At 39.9% G+C, this 23,195-nt stretch overlaps 1 protein-coding gene across 1 annotated transcript in view; it reads left to right on the top strand.

Moving 5' to 3' along the window:
• The window catches only part of LOC106723605 (chromosome unknown open reading frame, human C11orf97), a 22,823-nt gene extending 2,419 nt beyond the window's left edge, over positions 1 to 20,404 (top strand). The window contains exons 3-6 of the mRNA XM_014530666.1: positions 5,222 to 5,326; positions 6,286 to 6,376; positions 16,387 to 16,512; positions 20,068 to 20,404. Of these exons, the coding sequence (XP_014386152.1) occupies positions 5,222 to 5,326; positions 6,286 to 6,376; positions 16,387 to 16,512; positions 20,068 to 20,072 (327 nt within the window). The 3' untranslated portion in view covers positions 20,073 to 20,404. The remainder of the gene's footprint in view (positions 1 to 5,221; positions 5,327 to 6,285; positions 6,377 to 16,386; positions 16,513 to 20,067) is intronic.
• The last annotated feature ends 2,791 nt before the right edge of the window (positions 20,405 to 23,195 follow it).

Raw genomic sequence — 23,195 nt, 5'->3', positions numbered from 1 at the left:
ACACACACACACACATATACACACACATATATATGTATGTATATTATATAAATAATACAATATATAAAATTCATACACGGAAACATGTAGATCATGTTTGCCAATTCCTTCATTTTACAGACCAGGAAACTGAGGTCTAGCCTAGAGGAAAGGAAGTGACTCTTCAACGGTCACTCAGCCAGTGCTGGAGAAATACTTCTGAAGCATCCATCTTATATAAAAACTGCTGTTTGAAATTTTAACCCTGCCATTTTGGCTCCTGTAAATGCTTGCTGGCTTAAATAATAAGGAAAATAAGACAACTCCCATTCCAGAGAGGCCATAAACCTTCCCCAGACGAAGTTATCAGTGCTGGCACCAGGCCAGGCCTTCCTTTGATTGAGGTCTCAAAGCCCCAGCACATAGGTCTCTTTAAGAACTTGCAAAGGGGACCGAAAATCCCGTATTTGGGAGACAAAGAAGGTAAAAAGATATAAATAGGGAAATTTCCTCCATGTTGGGGCCCAGAATTTGAAATACAGTTTTCTCTCGGCCCATGCGTAATAATAATAATAATAATAATAAAGTGTAACTCCATCTCTCTAAGCGTTGCTTGGTTCTTCTCCGGTCTTCTGTAATACTTCAAACACTTACACTCATCTCTTGGACTTTCAGTCCATAAATTACTACCTAATCCTTTTAGAATCTCACAATTTTAAGCCACGTTTTACCCTGCTGTCTCCTCCCTGTCCTGACAAATGCACAGAAGGCAGTTCTGGTCCACAGTCACAGTAGTAACCTGAGTCTGTTAAGCGTTGCTTGGTTCTTCTCCAGTCTTCTGTAACACTTCAAACACTTACACTCATCTCTTCGACTTTCAGTCCATAGATTACTACCTAATCCTTTTAGAATCTCACAATTTTAGGCCACGTTTTACCCTGCTGTCTCCTCCCTGCCCTGCCAAACGCACAGAAGGCAGTTCTGGTCCACAGTCACAGCCCACGCCTAGTAACTTGAGTCTGCGCCAGGTCGCAGTGCTCATCCATATTGTTCCATGGATTTACAGATGTTTCCCAGCCCCTGGCGCCCCACAGGTTTTCAGCAGGTGCTAAGGAATGATGATGGTGAAGATAATAAGCCTAAGAGGTCGGAATCCCAGCGGTTTCCAGCCCTTCTGCAGCTCCTTGTTGCGTCTCTGGAGAGCTGTCTCCGTTCCTGCAGTTACCTCCCAGCTCAGCGGTTCCCCGGAGGGAGAGTTGGGCTGAAGAGGCTCAGTCTCCCGCCCAGGGGATCACACACAGTCCTCCCGGAGGCCTCATCAGGAAGCCCCAAAACCTCTGCCTCCTGGTGAAAGGGCCTCTTCCCTCAGCATCAGCTTCCACTATGACTGATTATGATGCATTATTTCTCTGCATGCAGAGGCCTTGCAGTGGTTCTCAACCTTCCTAATGCCGCGACCCTTTAATACAGTTCCTCATGTTGTGGTGACCCCCAACCATAAAATTATTTTCGTTGCTACTTCATAACTGTAATTTTGCTACTGTTATAAATCGTAATGTAAATATCTGATATGCAGGATGTATTTTCATTGTTCGCGACCCACAGGTTGAGAACCACTGCCTTAGAGCAACTTAATTCAGTATATGGAAGTATTTAGTATATTTAAGTAATTCCTTATTTTGACAAAGTTCTTATCTGGGACTTTTCTCATTAAAGATGCTAGAATTTAAAGGTTCTTTATTCCTGTGGCTGTAGGTGTAAAAGGTAGAATTAACCATTCACTCATCAACTCAACAAATACTGAGTCCTTACTTCATGCCAGGCATTGGGCAAGTTACAGGGAAGTGAGTAATGAATTGAGGCAGGAGTCTAAACTTCCTGGAAACTCACAGAGTCATTTAGAGTTCCCTCCTCACCCTCCCCGAAAACCTCCTTTCAGGCCTCAGCCTAAGTAGAGACAGGCCGTTCACACCCACACGAAGTACTCTGTCAATTTTCAAATGTTTTCAGTCTATTTTTTGGAAAGGACTGCAGTCTCTCTACAGCTTGCCTTAGCTGTTTTGGTAGACACTTTATACTATTAACACATTAACAAATGCAGTCTATGACATCCATGATTCCTAAATACAAGTTGGTATAGTTATCCCCCTCATACAGTCCTATGGATTTTAGCACTTCATTCCAGGTATAGAAGTAGCCCTTTGAGTCCTGAGTTTGCCCTTCACCAAGTTGGTGCCATTCTCACATTAGGTTAGTTTGCTGGCATTTTCTACATCCAAGTGAGCAAATTAGATGGTGATCTCAACAATTCTAAGAAGAGCCTCTAGAAGCCCCTGACCTGTCAATCAGCATCTATGACATGGGCATTCTATCTCCTACAAATGCACTTTATCAAATGCCTTGCTGAAATGCAGATACATTGTGGTCACATCTCTCTAATCTATCTTGGTTAATAATTTGGGTTTGGAAGAATCAGGTGGGCAAGACTTTTAATTTTTTTTATGAGTTTTTTGACTTTTGGAAGTTACTTTTTCACCTATAAAATAGGAATAATTATACCTACCCATAGGGTGATTGTGAGAAAGATATAATGTATGTATGATGCTTAGGGCATGGTAGCATTCAATAAATTGTAGCAATTATTATTAGCTCCTAACAAAAAAACAAAACAGTTTTATCTGAAATAATATTGTTTTCAGCAGTCCTTAACACAGTAATCACAGCTCCTCATTGTACTCACAATCAATCTGTTGACCAATTCGTTCACAATGTTGGTAAAGAATCAACATTAAACTGCTGCTAGTTTTTTATTTTTCCCTCCCTCCCTCCTTCCCTCCCTTCCTTCCTTCCTTTCTTCCTTCCTATTTCTTTTTGGGGTCAGGGAATATTTGCTTATACTAGCTCCTCAAAACTTTAGTGATTTCCTCTATAAATTCTTCTAGCAGCTGGGCTGAAATTGTCAAGAGACTTGAACTTAAGGCAGGTGGTCTCTTCCTCTTTACTAACCTGTTTTAGGCTCTTCTCCCTTCTTAGATACATTTCTTAAAAGCTTTTCTGCCTAAATTTTAACCAAAAAAGTTTAAACCAAAGTTAAGCTGGAGTATTGCTGATCCCATCTCTCATTCCCATGACTCCTAGCTTTGGGGAAACAAGAATGAGATGCAGAAAGTATCTCTACCTTGTCCTTGTCTAAGGGTGTGTGGGGTCTTCATGACCAGGCATGACCCAGGGCCACGGCCAGAAGCAGCAGGTCCCTTGCCCATTTGGGCCAGTCTGCACATAAGCCAAATTTATTCACTTGTGTTCTCTATTGGTTAGTTTGGAAAAGATGATGCACCTGCCATATCTTTGTGAGTTTAAAGCCAAATATTAAATAGCTAAATTATTTTATTGTTTAGGTGTTCCATGGTTCTTTGTTTTGAGCTTTTGAGTACTGAGACTAGAACTACTGGTGCCCTGACATTCACAAGGCTGCATTGGCAGACATGCACATAGAATAGTCGTGAGCTCTATCCATTTTTTAAAAATATATATTTTTATTGCTCTCAGAGAGGAAGGGAGAGGGAGAGAGAGATAGAAACATCACTTATCAGCTGCTTCTCTCACACCTCCCGTTGGGGATGAGCCCATAACCCAGGCATGTGCCCTTGACTGGAATCAAGCCCAGGACCCTTCAGTCCCCAGGCCAATGCTCTATCCACTGAGACAAACTGGCCAGGGTGAGCTCTATCTAATTTAACAATGCTTGATACTATTTGAACACACATTTGCTGAGCATCTATTATTATGCCAAGCTGTGACTAAATAGACATCCCTGCCTTTAGGTTAGGGTATTTATGGTTTGGTAAGGAAGATATGTTACTAGTTATATAAGTAATTGCATATAAAATAAGTAAAACCATATATAAATTGCAATAAATGAAATTAAAGAAAGAGGAGAATGCTATGAGGAGAAATAACCAGGAGCATTTTGAGATTGTGGAGTCAGGGAAGGTTTTCCTAAAGAACTGAAATTTGCCTAGCCAGTGTGGCTCAGTGGTTGAGCATTGACCTATGAACCAGGAGGTCACAGTTCAATTCCTGGTCAGGGCATATGCCAGGGTTGCAGGCTCAATCCCAAGTAGGGGGTGTACAAGAGGTAGCCAATCAATGAATCTCTCTCATCATTGATGTTTCTATCTCTCTCTCCCTGTCCTTTCCTCTCTGAAGTCAATGAAAATAAATTCTTTTAAAAAGAAACATTTAAGGCTACACCTGAAATTTGAATAGAAGTTCTCTGTGCAAAAATACTAGGAGAACCACACTTTAGGCAGAGAAAATAGATGTGGGAATGGGCAAGAGGGCCATGTTACAGCTCAGAGAACAAGAGAGAAAGGCCAACAGGAGAGATGGGGGAGACAGACAGAGTCAGATAGCACAGAGCTGAAAACATATAGCTAAGGTACTTAGGACAAATAATACGGTTCCCCACTATTGCAGTGATGTCCTATAGGGCCAGGTTAGAGGCCAGGACAAAGTCATAGGTCCATAGTGATTCACTACTACAGTTCAGGTTCAGGCTCTAAAAGTGATGATTAAATAGTGCTGAGGCTGTTCTGTTATATATCTGCATTGTAGACTCCATGCACACATCTGAATTATTCGTTGCTATGTCCTTTGCCCGAGCCAAATGCCTGGCACAGAGTAAGTTTTTAATAGGATTTTATAGAACAAATGGAAGTGTTCTTTTTTTTTTTAATTATCACCCAAGGATATTTTTCCATTAATTTGAAGAGAGAGTAGAAGAGAGGGGGGAAGAGAGAGAAATATTGATGTCAGAGAAACATTGATTAGTTGCCTCCTGCACGTGCCCTGCCCAGGCCCCTGGCCGGGGCAGACCTGCAACCGAGGTATATGCCCTTGACCCGAATTGAACCCAGGACCCTTCAGTCTGCAGACCGACACTGAGCCAAACCGGCTAATGCTGAAAGTGTTCTTGAAGCTAATGAAGAAAACTCCATGTATTTCCACATAATACCTAAAAGAGATATCTTAAACTACCCAAAAGTTCAGGAATTATATAACAGTATGAAGTCCCAAAAGAACCAGGAGATCTTCCCAAAACAGAGTCTGCAGGGCTTATCATCTGCATTGATATAAAAGGATATGTCTTTTTTTAAAAATAATTACCCATATAAGTGTAGTAGCTAGAAGGTTGGGAAGAATTTATGGTACGTAACCAACTTTGTTAATGTCTTTATAGGGAAGAAATTTTTATATTGTGAGCCACACAAGAGGATTAAGGAAGTACTGGAAGAAGAACTCTATATTAAGAGAGATGAATGCCACATTAAAAATACACCTGCAGGTAATCTCAGAGACAAATGAGTGTACAGTATTTGTGAAATGGATATGAAATTGCCTATTTGATTGCAGAATGATTATTTATTGCAAAATCATGACTATCAAAAGAAAAATGGTTCTTTGAGGAAATTATTGAGCTAATTTTATAATTATTTACCTATACCCAAATAAGCTGTTATATTTAGAAGAAAAAATTATTAAATATCAGTATCTACATTGCTATCTCAGGTTTTTTGAAGTGATTTCTATGACAAGCAGGTGCCTGAAAAACACAATAACATCTTTGATCTTTATCAACATAGGCATGACCAATAACAGTGGTTCCCAACGTTAGATTTCATCACAATTACCTAGGAGCCTATCAAAAGCAGATTGCTGGAAACTGGCTCAGTAGGTCTGGGGTGGGGTTCAAGAATTTGCATTTGTATCAAGTTCCCAGGTGATGATGCTGCAGGCCAAGGGGTCCCGCTGTGCAAATCACTGACCCAGAAGAATCTAAGTCATTTAAATAAGTCAACTCATCCAAGGATTTATTGCACATACATATAGTGTATGAGTTATATGGTATTGAGAGCTTTCACTGATGGTTCATTGGGGAAAAGACACAAAGCAGATTGCTGGAAACTGGCTCAGTAGGTCTGGGGTGGGGTTCAAGAATTTGCATTTGTATCAAGTTCCCAGGTGATGATGCTGCAGGCCAAGGGGTCCCGCTGTGCAAATCACTGACCCAGAAGAATCTAAGTCATTTAAATAAGTCAACTCATCCAAGGATTTATTGCACATACATATAGTGTATGAGTTATATGGTATTGAGAGCTTTCACTGGTGGTTCATTGGGGAAAAGACATGCTCTAGAATCAGAATTCCTCACAGATGTAATTTCGAAACTGCTAGAGACCCTCATTTTCACAGTTCTTTCTCAGTGATTACTAGGTGCATACTTCATGCCCTTCAAATCATCAGTTTTTTATAGAAACTCTCTTGGGTACCAGCATTGCTGGGAGAAATAAAAGAATTGAAAACATGACTCTGAGGATTGTTGAACACCCAGCAGGTAAGGCCTGAATTCTCTAAAAATCCCTAAGAGCAGACACTGCAGGCCGCAAGGTGCATAATTTCAGACTCCTGACATATTTGCTCTCTTTTTCAAAACCAGCCAGAGAAACATCTTTTCAGGTCTCCCATGTCACTGATTCTTACAGAAGGAGAGAGCAGCAAAGCGGGCAATTTTGTTCATGTGGTATCTGGAAGGAGAGTTACAGTCTAGTTTGAACTCCTGTGAATGGATGGAGAATGACCACTAACCTGTTTCCCCGAAACCCAGACTACATACCATTTCCCTGGTGGTTAAACACAGTTTAAGTCTATACTATTACATTTGGGGTTTACTTTCTTTTTAAAAAAATATATTTTATTGATTTTTTTACAGATTGCATGTTTCTGGGAATCTATCCACTTTATCCAGATTGTCTGATTTGTTGGCATATAGTTATTGGTAATATTTTCTTACAGTGCTTTGTATTTCTTTGGTGTCAGTTGTTACTTCTCTTTATTTCTGATTTTATCTTTTGGATCCTCTTTCTTTTTTCCTTGATGAGTCTAGTTAAAGGTTTGTCGATCTTGTTTATCTTTTCAAAGAACCAGCTCTTGATTTAATTATCTTTTGTATTTTTTTAGACTCTATTACATTTATTTCGGTTCTAATCTTTTTAAATATATATATTTTTATTGATTTCAGAGAGGAAGAGAGAGGGAGAGAGAGATAGAAATATCAATGATGAGAGAGAATCATTGATCTGCTGCCTCCAACATGCCCCCCACTGGGGATCGAGCCCTCAACCAGAGCATGTGCCCGGACTGGAATCAAACCGTGATCTCCTGGTTCATAGGTCAAAGTTCAACCACTGAGCTATGCCAGCTGGGCAAATGTTGTATTATTCTTATTATATATATTTGATTATAAGACAGGCTATGTGAATAGCAAATATCATTTGGCTTATAAAAGTTCATTTTTATAGGCAACCTTTTCAAATATGCTCAAATAAAATAGAGAATGCTTGGGCTGCATTTTAATAATATCCACTAGAGGTGGCAGAGAGGTACTATTTTAGCCTAGAAAAATCTTTCAAAGCTGAAAATAAATTCCTTAAGGTTAAGTTTTAAAGGGACTATATTTAAGGAAAACAAACTGCTATTTTTTTCTTTTTCTTCTTTTTTTTTAAATGGCTGAAAGCCCCATGCCCTTGGCCACAAGCTTAGTCTCAGAGTGTTGGCAGCTCTGGGCCAGCCACTGGACCTGCTGGTGCAGGGTTATTGTGATGCAGTTCTTTAAATACATGGTGAAGTCATGGCTTCTCTTCCCGAAAACACAGCTTGTTACCCACACCCAGAATTCTGCATAAAACTTTTAGGGATTGGATGGCTCTTATAGATGTTGAGAGTTTAGTACACTTGACCTATGGTCTCCATTTCTTTATTTATCCTTTGTTCCTCTATCCATTCCAATTAGGTTTTTGCTTCCATGAATCCAAGATAACTGTTATCTTCCAGTTTTCAAATGGCTTTCCTCTTGAAGGTCAAATCCAATGATCTTGAAGATCAGATAACATCCACAAACTCATCACACTCAACTTTTCTGTAGGATCTGACACAATTGTTTACTCCTTCCCTATTAAAACACGTTCTCAAGTAGCCTCCAGGTCACCGTGCTCCAATCTCCTGGTTTCGTTCATACCACTTTGGAGAATTTTTGCTCTAAACTTTGGAGAATTCAATCACAGGCCCTGTTCTCTATCGACACTGACTCCCTGGATGGTCATATCTAACCATATTGTACTCCAAGATTGATCACTCTAGCTTCTGTTTTCCCCTACAATCCCAAAAGCCTACTTAACTTTCCACTTGGATATCTAATAGGTCTTCAAACCTAACAGGCCCAGACAGAACTCATGTTCTTACTCCAGCTTTTGAAATGCTACTCTTCAACAGGTCCCATGTTCTCAAGAAACAGTACCACCATTCACTCAGTGGATTAGGCCAAAGACCTAGAAGTCAAATCCTCAAACTTCACATCCCGTCCATCAACTGATCCTGTTGAATCTACATTTGAAATATAGCCTAAATTTCCCCAACTGCGGCCTTGCCCAAGTCTCCATCATCTCTTGCAGGCTCAACAGTAAAATCCTGTAACAGCTTCTACTGTCATTTATTCTCTGCACAGAAATCAGAGGGACCTCTTACATGTAAATCTTCGCACATCACCTCCAAGCTCAACACTCTCCAATGGCTCCATATTAGTCTTTGTTTATGTTTTAATCTCCTTGTATGGCCAACTCAACTCTCTGAACTCATCTCCTATACTTTCCTAATCCACTTTAGCCACACAGGCTTTCTTGATATATTGGAGCAGGCCAAACCTACTCCCCCGCCTCTCCTCCTCCCCCGCCCCCACCTTTACACTTCACTTAGACCATCAAATGTCTTCCTCTCTCTTCATTCAAATTTCACTTCAAATGTCATTCACTCGGAGATAACCTCTCTACCAAGTTAAAATAGAAACTACCCACCCTCCCAAGTTACTCTCTAAGCCAGCGGTTCTCAACCTGTGGGTCATGACCCTTTCGGAGACGCCTCCGCCTCTCCTCCTCCCCCGCCCCCACCTTTACACTTCACTTAGACCATCAAATGTCTTCCTCTCTCTTCATTCAAATTTCACTTCAAATGTCATTCACTCGGAGATAACCTCTCTACCAAGTTAAAATAGAAACTACCCGCCCTCCCAAGTTACTCTCTAAGCCTTTATATTACTTTCTTCTTTCTGCTTTTTTCTATCACTTCCTGAATTATATATTAATTTGTGTACTCCATTATTGACTCTCGCACTAGAACATAAGCCACCTGAGGACAGAGTCTTTATTTTACTTACCACAAATTCTCACAAAAGCCATGTGCTATAGCTGTTATGGCTTTTTTGAGATATACTAGTAGTGTTACCCATTTTTATGGTTGAGTAAACTAATATTTTAAGAGGTTTTTTTACTGTCCAAGGTTATGCATTAAGTAAATGGCAAAACCGAATTCCAAATTCAGGTCTGACCCCAAATGCAGTTGACTTTCTTGATTGTTTGATTGATTGATTGATTGATTGATTGATTTTAGAGGGAGAGAGAGCAAGGGAGAGAGAGCAAGGGAGAGAGAAAGAGAGAGTGAGATTTGTTGTTCCACTCATTTATGCATTAATTGGCTGATTTCTGTATTACTCTAACTGGGGATCAAACCCACGACCTTGGCATATTGGGATGACGCTCTAACCAACTGAGCACCAAGCCAGGGCATCACTGACTTTCTATTCACCGTAGTGCCTTCTGTGACATATTATGGCTAAACCTAGTGGCTTGAGATTTCTGCAACATTTGATGTAGTTGATGGCTCTCTCCTTAACCATTCTTCCTTCCTCAAATTCCTTGATACTAAAATGTCCTCACTCTTCTCTTCTCTGGATAGTCCTTCTAATTCTCCTTTATGAATAATTTTAAATCACCCCCATTTTCAAATGTGGATGTTTGCCAGGGTATTACCCAGAGTCTTCTCATCTTGTTTCATGAGTTCTCCCTGAATCGGCTCAGCTATTCCCGTAGTTTCCTCTACTATATCACTGCCATGCTTTTGAAATCTGTGTCTCCAGGCTAACTCTCTCTTCCCAGATGTCCCATAAGTACCTAGGGTCCACGTCCAAAATTAAACTCATACCTCTCCCCATTGCTCTTTCCCATGTGTCACCCATCCCAGTGAATGCCATGGCCTGTTATCCAAGTCTAGAACCGGAGAGCCATCCTCCATCCCACTCCAGATCACCGTATCCCACATCTCATTAGGCTATCAGGGCTATCTTAGCTTGGCTCAGGATCCAAACTGTTGGCTCATATGCTAGCTCCCTCTTATAAACATATGGACATATTTATTTGTTCTGCATTGGGTTTTTTAAATATATGAAGGAGTTGTCAACATTTTAAATAATATCAGGACTGTTTATATACAAATCTAGATTTCTAGATTATCTTGGGTGAAGAGAAAGCGGGGAAGAGAAAGAAAGATGTGACAACAGAGTCGACATTCACAGTTGGCAGCAGTCACACTGTCCTTGCTGGCCTCTCCACCCAACTGTTAAACGTTGCTCACCCAGTTCCCCAGTCAAGTGGGGCATATCACATACTATTTAATGTTTACACATTCACTGCAGACTTCCTCTTCTTGTGGTAGAAATAGGGAAAAAGTATTTCTCTGGCATTCATGCCTCCAGCACAAGTAGAAAGAAAATAAGACTGGAAGAGCCAGTTAATTTTTACCCCTGACTTTACTTCCTTATATTACCTGCCTGGTTTCGCTCTCTCTCAGAAGTTCTCTCAGATAGAGAAGCAATATATACTATTTCTTAGGTATACCCCAGTCTATCTCAATTCTAGGGACTCCAAGCTATATACATGTATCCAAGCATGTTTGTGGAGCTGTGTATACATTAGTTGGGTTCATTTGAATTTTCAAACAATAAATTTCACAGACTCTCACAATGATACGGTTGCTGAAGGTGAGATTCCAAAAAGTGTCCAGACTGGGCTTCCCCTCAATGTTGGTAAAGCACCTATACATGGGCACATAAGAAAGTGCATGGAGGTAAACCTACTGCAGAGATGATGCCATTTGTTTAGAGGGGGGTTTGTCCCAAAGTTAAGCACCTCACATTATATCACATTTTAATTATGACTGAGTTAATTATGTCAAGTATCCAGAAGCATTAGACTTAAATTATTTATGTGCTTTTTCTCTTTTTCTTTGGTTGGTAAAAGATCAAAAGTTTTCTCTCCTTGGGTTGAGTGAAATTGGTAAAAAAAAAAATCAAAAAAAAAAAAATCAGGAGATCCAGAAGTTAGGTGTTATGGACATCTAGCAGAGTGAGCAACACATTTCTTTTGGGGTGCTGTTGTTTGGGTAGGAACAGGGGACTCGGGATAAGGAGCTGTGCAGTCTCCTGGGGCCCTCAGCTGCACGCGCTGTCCCATCTGTTCTTGTGGCTGTGTTGTGACAACAGTTAATAAGAGCTGTGAAGACCATGCAGTGGCCAAGATGTTCTATGTGGTGGTTGCTGTGTCCCCATGCTTGGGTTTAGGGAATGGCATCAGTGACCACAGAAAAAATGAGCTGCCAGGCCTCTAAAACCTCTCTTCTCTGGGTTTTTGATTTTTTTTCCAGGCTCCTGAAGCAGAGACATATGGGCTCAGTAAGAAGCATTGGATGCTGTGGTGAGGGGTGAGGTAGATGAAGGGTGTAGAGGCCTGTTGCACAAAAAGATTCGTGCAATAGGCCTTCCCTTCCCCTGGCTGCCAGCACCGGTTTTCCTCCGGCACCCGGGACCCAGGCCTTGGCTCCGGCCGGAGCCGCCTTCAGTCTTCCATCTTTGCTGCTCCGGCCGGAGCCGCCTTCAGTCTTCCATCTTCTCGGCTCTGGCTCACCTTCAGTCTTCCCTCCGCCACTTGGAGCCTACGTATGCAAATTAACTGCCATCTTTGTTGATATGCAAATGATGGTTAATTTGCATATTGCGCTGATTAGCCAATGGGAGGCATAGCAAAGGTACGGCCAATTACCATGTTTGTCTATTATTAGATAGGATATAAAATGATGATGGTAATGATGGGAATACTAATTATTATCATAATGACTATCATTCACAGTGTGTCTTCTGGACATGAGAGTGTTCACAAATTATCTCTCTTAATTCCTGCAACAACCCTGTGTTCTTATTAGTCCCATTTTGCAGATCTGGAAGGCGAGGCTCAGGGAGGTTCAGTGACTTGCCCATTGTCACACATTGAAATAGCTGATATTTGAATGTAGGCTTCTAACCATGGAGTTATACTGTCCTTCTTTAAAAAACAGGACTATGGCCCTAACTGGTTTGGCTCAGTGGATAGAGCATCAGCCTGCGGACTGAAGGGTCCCAGGTTCGATTCCGGTCAAGGGCATGTACCTTGGTTGCGGGCACATCCCCAGTGGGAGGTGTGCAGGAGGCAGCTGATCGATGTTTCTCTCTCATCGATGTTTCTAACTCTCTATCCCTCTCCCTTCCTCTCTGTAAAAAATCAATAAAAATATATTTAAAATAAATAAATAAATAAAAATAAAAAAACAGGACTACGTTACAAATAGTACTCTCGTCAGTTAACACACACACACCAAAACCAACACCAAAACAAAAGTTGGCACATTTCTCCAGTTTCAGCCCCAGTTTAGATTCAGAATGGAGGTTTCATCACACCCATTCCTGACAGGTGAGAACAGGGCCAGGACCTATAGAAAAGTTCTCAGCATCCTGGAAAAAAAGAAAAGAAATGCAATTTTCTGATCAGATCTCCTGTCAGGTGAAAATGGAATTTGGGGAAACTTATGGGACTTTCTGGATATATGAGAATTTAGCAGACATCACATATTTTTAGTGATTCCCTGAAGATTTCCCCCTCCTTAGAACTTTTTAAAAAGAAGAGGTAAGTTTGGGAAGCATGCATTATGGAATGATTTATCTTAAAATGATTTCTATGTTTCTAAGAAATTCTACAGAGGACTTTGCAGAAATAAAACGAATATTCTAATTTAATGTTTTCACATTGCAAGGGCTTTTGTATTTTTCTGGCTAAGACCTGCCAAACTTTATTAAGTAGTCATGATAAATTTGATTAATGAAGCTTTCTAGTTTTCTCTTCCACATTTCCTTTCCCAATGACTTTCAATAGTGTCCTGCCAAATCCATTCATCTGTGTCTCTGTGTGTGTTAATGCACGGAAACTTAATTTAGAGTCTGGTTTATTTATTATGTTTAGTACCAACTGAGAAAATGTAAAATGTTGCTATGTGAGAGTGGATGTGTTTGTTATTTGTTAATTCATTCAACAAAAATGTTTCATTTACCTACAATATGCAAGGAATTTACTCCACGCCAAAGGCATGTCAAGATAATTACAGAGCCTGGAAGCCAACAAACATAAATTTAAATCACTTACATTTTTCTTCCTCTGATCAGATCTGACACATACCTCAAAGGAGGCATAGATGACATGGCTCAAAACTGGCTTTTCAGGCTCTGATGTTCGTTGTGCACAGTCCAGAGATAGCTGAAGGGAACACAAATATTTTTAAAGGGTGAGCTTTCCTTCCCTGAGAGACCAGGCCAGGCCCCACTGGCTGCACTTCCCAGCATAAAGGCATGGTTTAGTAACTTTAAAATTCAGAATAAAAACACACCTAAGTCCTAGCTGTGTGGCTCAGTTGATTGACTCGTGTCATTCCATACAACGAAAGGTTGCAGGTTCATTCCGGTCAAGGCACACACCTCGGTTGCAGGTTCAATCTCAGGTCAGGGCGAGTAGGGGAGGCAACCGATGTTTCTTTCACATTGATGTTTCTCTCTCTCTCTCTCTCTCTCTCTCTTTCTCTCTCTCTCTCTCAAATCAATAAACATATCCTCGGGTGGGGATTAAAAAAAACCACATACCTCCAAAGGTCTCTGACTAGAAAGGGCTGGGGGCATGAGAGGAGGAGAAAGAAGAATGTCTGGAAGATTCTGAGTTTCGAGAAAGAATTTAATTCCTCTCTCGGAGCTTCTCTCTTGTGCCCGCTGCCCCTTTCCTTTTCGGGTCCAGCTGCCAACACAGGTCTCTGGCGCTGCCCCCGCTTTGTGTTCCTTCCTCCTCCTGGAATGCACGTGGCCATGACCATGGCTGGAGCTGAGGGAGCTGGATTTCTCTTTAAAGAGGCAGCTGCTTCCGAGGGTATCCGCGCTTCTTTCCAGATGAATATATCATCTTTCTCCAGTGGAACATATCATCTTTCGTAACTTCTTCATCCAAACATCACATCAAAGTAATGCTATTTTTTTCCAGCAGCCTCTACCCTTGAGTACAGTACATGCTTATGCACATATTATCCTTCTAGGGTGTTTTTGTTTTTTCATGCATTTCTGAGCATCTGCATTTCAGGTATTTTTCCTATTTACTTGTAAACTTCCAGCTATGCCTGTGATTGCATCCGAAAGACCACAACTAAATCAGACTAGTGCAGGTCTTCTAACTAATTGGCCATGGTTTTATTACATAGTTCTACCAACCGATTTTAAACTGTATTCCATTTACCTGACATTCCCACAGTGCAGAACAAATCTAAATCTTCTTCCTTGGTCTCTTACGGGGTGCCTTGCACAGGGGGTATTTAATCATCGTTTGGGGACTCCTAGATCTGAGCGCCTACTATCCAGAGGCTGGTGAGCAGCCCTTTTCTATCTCTAGATTTGATGGAAGAAGAGGAACCTGGTTTGAATGGTGGGGGAAGATTTAGGTTAGATACAAGAAACAGCTTAAACCTTGTAAGTCTTGACAGAAGGAGATTGTGGAGTTTTCCTTGAAGGTCTTTGAAGAAGACGGAAGAAATTAATCTTGACAGATAGCTTCAGCTGCTCTATTCAGGGGAGGGAAGGAGAAGCAAGCATTGACATTCAGCTCAGAGAATTAGCTCAGTCACGATGCCTCTAGAAATGGAATCCAAGTCCATACTTGGACAGGAAAATTATTGTCCCTTTCCAAATAATAGCTTCTATTTATTAAGTGTAGAGCACCTTTTCTCCATTTTATCCCAGGCCTATAATTAGCCTGTAAGGTAGTTATTATCATCCCCATTTCATAGACGAGGAGACTGGGGCATATTGGGTTAAAGAACTTGCCCAAAGTTATACAACTGGTAGGTGGTGGAGCAGAGACTAAAACCCAGATCTCCTGCCGACTCAAAGGCTGAGCCCCTAATCATTACAGGTATGAAATCCTTTAGCGAGGGCTCGGATGTCAGCGTGGATGCCCGTGGGCATCCTGGGATCTGTAGAAAATGTTTGCCGTTGAAATTTGCAGCTTCCAAAATGGGAAAAACAACTTGGGCGCTAACCTGAATTCACTACCTTACTTGACTTGGGTCACAGGTTTCTACACAGTAGATTGTCACCAAATTTATGTTGACTGACTCTGAAAACGGACTAATTGTCTTTAGGATAGGGAGGAAAGCCCAGTGCAAATCATTACTAAACCAATACTTATTGAATGGTATCAGGATTTAGGCCTATAATCTGCCAATGTGTAGACAGCACATTCCAAATATTTTGCTATAGTGTTTTCTAGTGAGTTTATATTTCTTTAAAGGGGAGATTAAACAGCATCTAGTTTATGGCTTTTAGAAGATCATTGAATCTACTGGATGAATTAATGTGGTCACTTTGGGTTATATTATTTTTAGAAATATTTGCACTTCTAGGAAAAAGAAGGATCTCTTACCCTTTGATACAGCATGGAGGGTCACGGAGAGCATTATGCAAAGCAAAATAAGCCAGTCAGAGGAAGACAAATATCACATGACCTCACTCATATGTTGAATCTAATGAACAACATAAACTGATGAATAATAGATCCAGAGACATAGAAGCATAGAACAGACTGTAGAATCTCAGAGGGAAGGCAGGGGAGGGTGGGAAGTGATCAACCAAAGAACTTGTATGCATATATGCATAACCCTTGAACAGAGACAATGGTGAAGGCCTAAGGCCAGGGGCGGGCTGGCTAGAAGGTGTCAATGGAGGAAAAGGGACATATGTAATACTTTTAACAATAAAGATTTAATTTAAAAAATCAGAATCAGACAAAGTTGACTGAATGAAATCTATATCTTAACTATTATATATTCTTGATTTTTCTGCATTTTATTACTTATATTTCCATATTGGGTTTTCATCTACTTCTTAAGGATCAAATTAAATGATCTAATTAAGCACTGTAGAGGTTTAACTGCATAAGGAATAATGAAATGAACTGGAATAAAAGATTAAACAAATAATAAAGACCTTTGGTCTGATTAATCAAACCATATAAACTGTCACCCAAAATGACTGACAAAAATAATTACCACATAAATATTTTTAAAATACTTTGTGCTAAAAAGAGAATAAGCTAATAATCATCTTGCTTTTGAAAATATTAACAGTGGCCCTGGAAGGGATTTGGAGCATTAAAAGGAATTTCCCCGTGGGAGGCTTGAAGCCAGGACTGCCCAGCAGAAACACATTACTGCCACAAGCCAAGTACTATTCGAGGCACGGAGGGCTGAGAAGTAAGACCCCAATACCCCGACTTCCTCCAAGGCCCTAAAGGCACAGAACAGGTTACACACCAGTGGTGTATGCTTTAGTCAAAGTTCTCAATCAAAATTCAATCTTCTTTTGCCTTGCTTCTCTCTGGTTACTTTTAGGTTAGCCACATTGCCTCATTGTGGAATTTAAACAGTAACAGTGCAGCTAACCAACTGACCCCATGTATGCAACGGAAGTTCATGCTCTGAGTTGCACTTCTCTTTCCTTTGCTTTGTATTAGCCACATAAGAGACTGTAGCGCACAGTCAGCCTCAGTGGGGAGGAATCTTGCTTCCAGATGGATGACCTTTGTTTACCAGTGGAAATGGGGAGAGGCGGGTGAGGAAAGTAAGGGAGAATAAGGCAGCCGCTTTGCTGGGCTCCCTTGGTTTCACCCTATTTTACGTAGGAGGCCACCAGTCTGGGTGCAGTGCACTGCTCCTCACAGACATAATGTTTAGAACAAAATATTCCTCATTCTTCACTGTCACAGCCAGTGTCTGCCAGGAACATTTGTGGCAGGATGTGGAGAAGGCAGGGGTCTTGACATGGAAGCACAAGCAGTGTCCAGATAGTCTAGGGACATGAAACTGGGTATACAAATCCTAAAAATATCTCTACAATTAGGAGGTTACCCCAGAGTGAGAAGAAAGAAGGGGGTATGTGCCAAGCTCGGGGTTACTCAAGTGAGATTCATAATAGCAAATGCTGTGTAGCACTTACGATTCTAGATTCTTCACATATATTAATCTTTCTCATCTTTACAACAATCACATGACACAGGTACAATTCATTTCACAGATGAGAAATTGAGGCACAGAAAGGTTAAATAATTTATTAGAGTCACTCAGCTTGTAAGTGGAAGTGCTAAGATTCAAACCCAGGCAGCTAGTCTTCGTGGCTTTTAACCACTAGGCACGACTGCCTCTTTGAGACAAACAGTGACCAAGCCTGGGTGTCTGTTGAACCTGGAGTACAGTGAGAGGTCAGCAAAGGTGGGACAAAGGAGAAGGATCCCCGTGACCAAGCCTGGGTGTCTGTTGAACCTGGAGTACAGAGGTCAGCAAAAGTGGGACAAAGGAGAAGGGTTCCTAGGGAGACAGCCTCTGGAATATGAAATCAGTAGAAAGAAAATACTGCCACTAAGAAACTAAGACACAAGTTAATACAATCAAATAAACAGAAACCCTTGTTGCTATAGGAGATTCATGTAGCAAAAAGGAACCAGTATGGAGACCTGGGTTTAAAAAGTAGTAATAGCCACCATTTACCATGTGGCAGGCATGGCAGTGTCTTATATAGTTCTGTAATCCACATGATCCCATGAGATGAGATGTTTAATCTCCGTTTTCCAGGTGAGAACTGAGGCATAGAGACATTGCATTACCCAAGATCCCATGTCTAGGAGGTAGCGAGGTCAGAGCTACAAACTTTGTGTCCACCCAACTTCCGAGACTATACTCTGAATCACTGGGCCATCATGGCAGAGACTCCAGTCATTGGAAAACAAGGGTGGAACTAGTCGTGGTGATTAAACAGGCACAATGCCAGGGCTATGGGATTGCAGGGTTAGAAGTTGGGAGGCAACTACACTCAAAATCTACAAAGATATCTGTGTCATGAAGCAATGGTTGATTCAACCCAAGTCTGGGCCACGTGCCCATTGGGGGCTGTTGATTTCAACTTTCCACCCAAGTTGTCAGGTCCACTTACAGTGGGTAAATCCATCATTCCAAGCAAACTTGTAAAGCAATTTATTTTCAAGGTGAATAATTTTCTAAATGCCATGTTATAAGACTGGTTTGAAAAAACAAAATTACCTTCATTTGAAGACATAAAATAGATTACCCAATTCCTCAATTGGGGACACATGATTTAAAAATATGTTTCATTTTGACCATAATTGCATTACTTCCATCCATACAATGTAGGAGCGACTTGTTCATGGCTCCTGCTCATTGTTACTCACCCAGACTGCCTTCCTAGGAGGCCTCAGCCCTCTATCTCCAGCCCATGTCAAGCCCTTATAGTGATCATGTTACCATATGTAACTGTTACTGTTATCTATCTTTGCTTCACATCAGTAAGTTGCCAGCCACATTTTGCCATAAGAACTGCCACTATCTGTATACAAATTATAACTGATTGGTCAATATGAATCAGACCAATAACTAAGAATTAAACATTTCTCATTATTAATGAAAAAACCTCCAATTACGGCAGTAATTTTAGATTGAGTGACTATTCACTGGGGCACAGTTTTCATATTACCAAAATTAATATATTTTCGGGTTCAGACCTCTTTTTAGGCTGTTAAAACTATGGTATTGTTTAGAAAAATAAATCAAAAATAGCCTAGCAGTGATGGCGAACCTGTGACACACGTGTCAGAGGTGACACATGAACTCATTTTTTTGGTTGATTTTTCTTTGTTAAATGGCATTTAAATATATAAAATAAATATCAAAAATATAAATCTTTCTTTTACTCTGGTTGCACATATCAAAAACTTTCTATATGTGACACGGCACCAGAGTTAAGTTAGGGTTTTTCAAAATGCTGACACGCCGAGCTCAAAAGGTTCGCCATCACTGATCTAGAACTTAGCACTGGGCCTGGCAGGCTAAGTGCTCAATCACGTTTTGTCACGAGAATGACCAATGAATGATAAACCGGCATGTATGTGATGAATGCATACTATATGTTCAGAATGTTCTTGCTGCTAACTCACATCTCCCCCTCCACAAAAGTATAGGGTGTTCCACCACTTGAGACTGCTAAATTAAACAGAATGCAGATAACAGAGGGAAAAGCAAGGGAACCTATTGACTTTAGTGTGTGAACCATGATAAGTTTCACATATCTTACAAACACCTTTGAACTAATGCTTTCAAAGAGAGGTTTTCCAGGGGTTACAATATTTCCAGGAACTTCTCCTATAAAACGTACTTCACTTAGATAGTCTGATTAGTCCTCTTTTTTTTTTTATTATTCACTTGGGCTTCTTTCCTCTTTCTCATGAACAACACAATCATTGCAGCTATGACTTTTCCAATATTTCATGCACATTATTTTAAATTTAGAATTATGATCATCCATTTGTAGCTCTAAAACACATTTCTGTTAGAGACTGCAAACAGATGTTTCACTTTCACCATCCTCACAAGTTTCATTTATTTTCTTTGATCAATTGCCTTCTCAGTCTGTGGCGTGTGAAAACAACAAGAAGTTGTCTAGCCCAGTGCTTCTCAAGCTTCAATGTGCCTACAGATTACCTGGGTCTCTTATTAGTATTCAGATTCCGAGGCCGTAGGTCTGGCCAGGGGCCTGACATTCTGTGCTTCTAACGAGCCCCCATGGGAGGAGGAGTGGTTTCTCGGTTACTTGGATCATGTGGTTGTGGCTTTTACATTCTGCTCTACGAAATGAAGTACATTTGGGAACAAATCCAATTTAGATTAAAGTGGGGTTGGGATTAAAGGGCGTTTTCCCAGAGTGAAAATTTACTTACTTATTCACATTTTTCTTTACTTTAGGATAAGAAGAATACATTTTTCCATTGAGAAGAAACCTCTTTCTCCTAATGTCTGAAAGACAGAGAAGAAACCCCAAACTTGTTTCACAGTTTAAGATGTGTAAAAAAGTGTCTATAAATTATATTATTGGTATTAATTCCTATCTATAAATTAAGCCAAAGTTATCACAGACTATTGGTAAAGCTTACTTAGCACCTGAAAACAATGAAGGAAAATAAACTTATTTTTAGTTGTTACATTAGGCTTCTAATTCAGATTATTTTATTAAATATGTAAAGCATAATAAAACAAAGGCATATTTATTGTCTTTACTTCAAGTAAACATTATAAACCTAAATCTTTCACTAGGGTATCATTATGTTCATCCATTAAAACAAAACAAAACAAAACATCCATTCAGCTATACCTATACAGGTAAGTGAATGAATAACACAGAGGAAAAGTCTCTGGCTCAGAAACAGTCGTTTTAGTGCTAGCCTTGGTAGAGTCCTTCATTTTTCTAGAATTTGTCCACTAAATACTAAGCAGCCAGAAGTTTATGGAGAGATAAAAAAATATTTTACTAATACTACTGGGTTAAAAAGAGGTTAAGAGAAGGGGAAAGATCAATCTCTTTCCCCACCCCACCCCCAGTTGTCAAAAATAATATATATGTAGTTTAAAAAAAAAAAAGGAAAAAAAATCTGTAATTCACTTCCCGGAAACAACCATTGATAACATGTTGATACATTTTAACATTTTAATTCTTTTTTCCTATGAATATGTTTTAGTTTATATGTTTGAAATCACATTGTATACTATTTGTATTTATTATCCCTTTTTATATTTTTATTTATTTATTAATTTTAGAGAAAGAAAGGAAGTGTGTGTGTGGGACAGAGAGAGAGAGAGAGGGAGAGGACATGCATTTGTTGTTCCACCCATCCATGCATTCACTGGTTGACTCTTGTATGTGACCTGACCAGGACTGAACCTGCAACCTTGGCATAGGGACTACACTCTAACCAACTGAGCTACCCGGCCAGGGCTATTGTCCCTTTTAACATAACATCATATAATTTCCCATTTATTAAAATTTAACTCTAAATAACTATATTAAAATCTTTATATGTTTGTACTAAATTTTGTACTTATTAATCTATTTTTTTATATTTGGGTTTTTTTTTTTTGGATTTTTCATTTTATATGTAACTGTTGTGATTTAATTACCACCACCTCCTCCAAAAAAAGAGTCCCCCCTCCCCTAGTATTCTGGTTACAACACACCTTTCATTCTCCTTCCTCTCTGGGCTAAGACCACCTTTAAAAACTTCCTCCAGTTTACAGTTCTCAATTCTATTTCTCAGTTTTAATGTAATAAATCAAGTCAGATAAACAGAGATTGTTGACTGGTTATGTCCCTTCCCTACTTAAAAATATTTACACTGTGACACAGTCAATAAGCTCTTGAGTCAAGATCCAAACTTCTCCAGATTTAATTTAAAAATTTCCATTTAGCTAATACACACTAGCAGAGATCCTACGTGTAAGCCAATTCCAGCCACCACCGTGTTTATGGAACTCTCGCATCACTGGCTACTTCAATAACAGTGTTTGGGGCCAGTGGCTAAAATTGGAGAGATCACACCTTAAGTTAGGCAAGAAATATAACTCCAAAAATGACCTGGAGTTGGGGTAAAGCATTACTAATCTAAAGATCTTAATCTTGTAAAACTTCTTACCCTCAACCTTTTTGCATGTATGTTAGGATGACATAGAAAAAGTGCAGTGGTTGGAGAATATTATTCACCCATTGGAAATGATGCCCTGTAGGCACTTGAGCTCCCAGTGTGACTTTACAAACTTGCTGAGGGATGTCCTTCCTCTCTTCCGCTTGACTACTGCCCAATAATCAAGCTCCTCCCCCTCCCCCAACCTCCATCCCAGCTCCCTTCCCAAGCCCCATTCATTCTCAGACTGGCTGCTTGGACTGGGAGCTCCACTGAGGACTGATTTCTGTTTCCTTGCTAGGGTATCCATCCTTAATCCACTTTGGGGCCCTGGTTCCTTTTGTGGTTAAATTCTGTTCTTCATTGCCCTATTGCACATCTTCCTAACTGGATTCATGTACAGGGTTATCTATCCCAGGATTATTTATAGTAATGAATAACTGAAACCATCTAAACACCAAATGTAGAGGATGGTTCTAAAAATTACTACATCTGATGGATCTTTTTTGAGTTTTTAATTTAGTAAGCATTTAAAAAATAAAAATTCTTTAAAAACCAGGATTACAAGGACACCTCTTGAAAATGATAAAAATCTATAGTAATCTTAGATTACAGCCATTTTCATAGTTGATGATATACAATAGAAGCATTCCTTCTGAGTCCAGGAATGAAACAAAAATGCTGCTTTCTTTTTCTTCTAAAGATGTTTGCAACTTGCTCACGTTCATTCTTCATGTTATATGCTCCAGGCCCCAGTAACCCTTGCATGTCCTCAGTGTGTGCCAGAGACAGTTGCTATAGATCGTGGGTAACTTAGTGTCATAGGGCTTGCACCCCACTTCTTCATTTGACCAACTAGTCATGGCAGAAGTATCTGTGAGCCACACAGATAAAAGGATTAGAAGTAGAAAGTAAAAAGCCTAAATGATTGGGAAGACTATTTAGCTGCATGAAAGGGGACAGAATTTTTCTGAAGAGACAACTTTTTAGTCTTTTGAAGAAATCTACCCCTTGGTTTATCTTATAAACATATCCTTTATCTTACAACTAAAATACTTACAGAGCTAGAAATCATACAATGGGGAGGTTTGTAAAAAAAAAAAATACTATTACATTACACATACTTTATAGCCTGCATTTTTTTCACTTAGTCATACATTATAACCATTTTCCTATGTAATATATGTTTGTCTAAAATTCATGATTTTATAGGTTCTGTAGTATGTCCCAGTATGACAGTACCAAAATTTTCTTAGCCTTGTTCCTACTGATGGGCATTCATTTTGTGTCCCAATTTTTCTAAGCTTGGTATTTTAAGAAATAGTTCCACATCTGTCTTCCCATGCAACAAATAGGAAACCCCTTAGATTTTTCTCATAGCCCTGATGACTCTCTCCTTAATCCTGATAGAAGTCTGCA

This window comes from Myotis brandtii, unplaced genomic scaffold, assembly GCF_000412655.1.
Source record: "Myotis brandtii unplaced genomic scaffold, ASM41265v1 scaffold76, whole genome shotgun sequence".
Classification (NCBI taxonomy): domain Eukaryota; kingdom Metazoa; phylum Chordata; class Mammalia; order Chiroptera; family Vespertilionidae; genus Myotis; species Myotis brandtii.
Note: the sequence above shows the minus strand (reverse complement) of the source record. Positions and strands in the feature narration are given on the sequence as shown.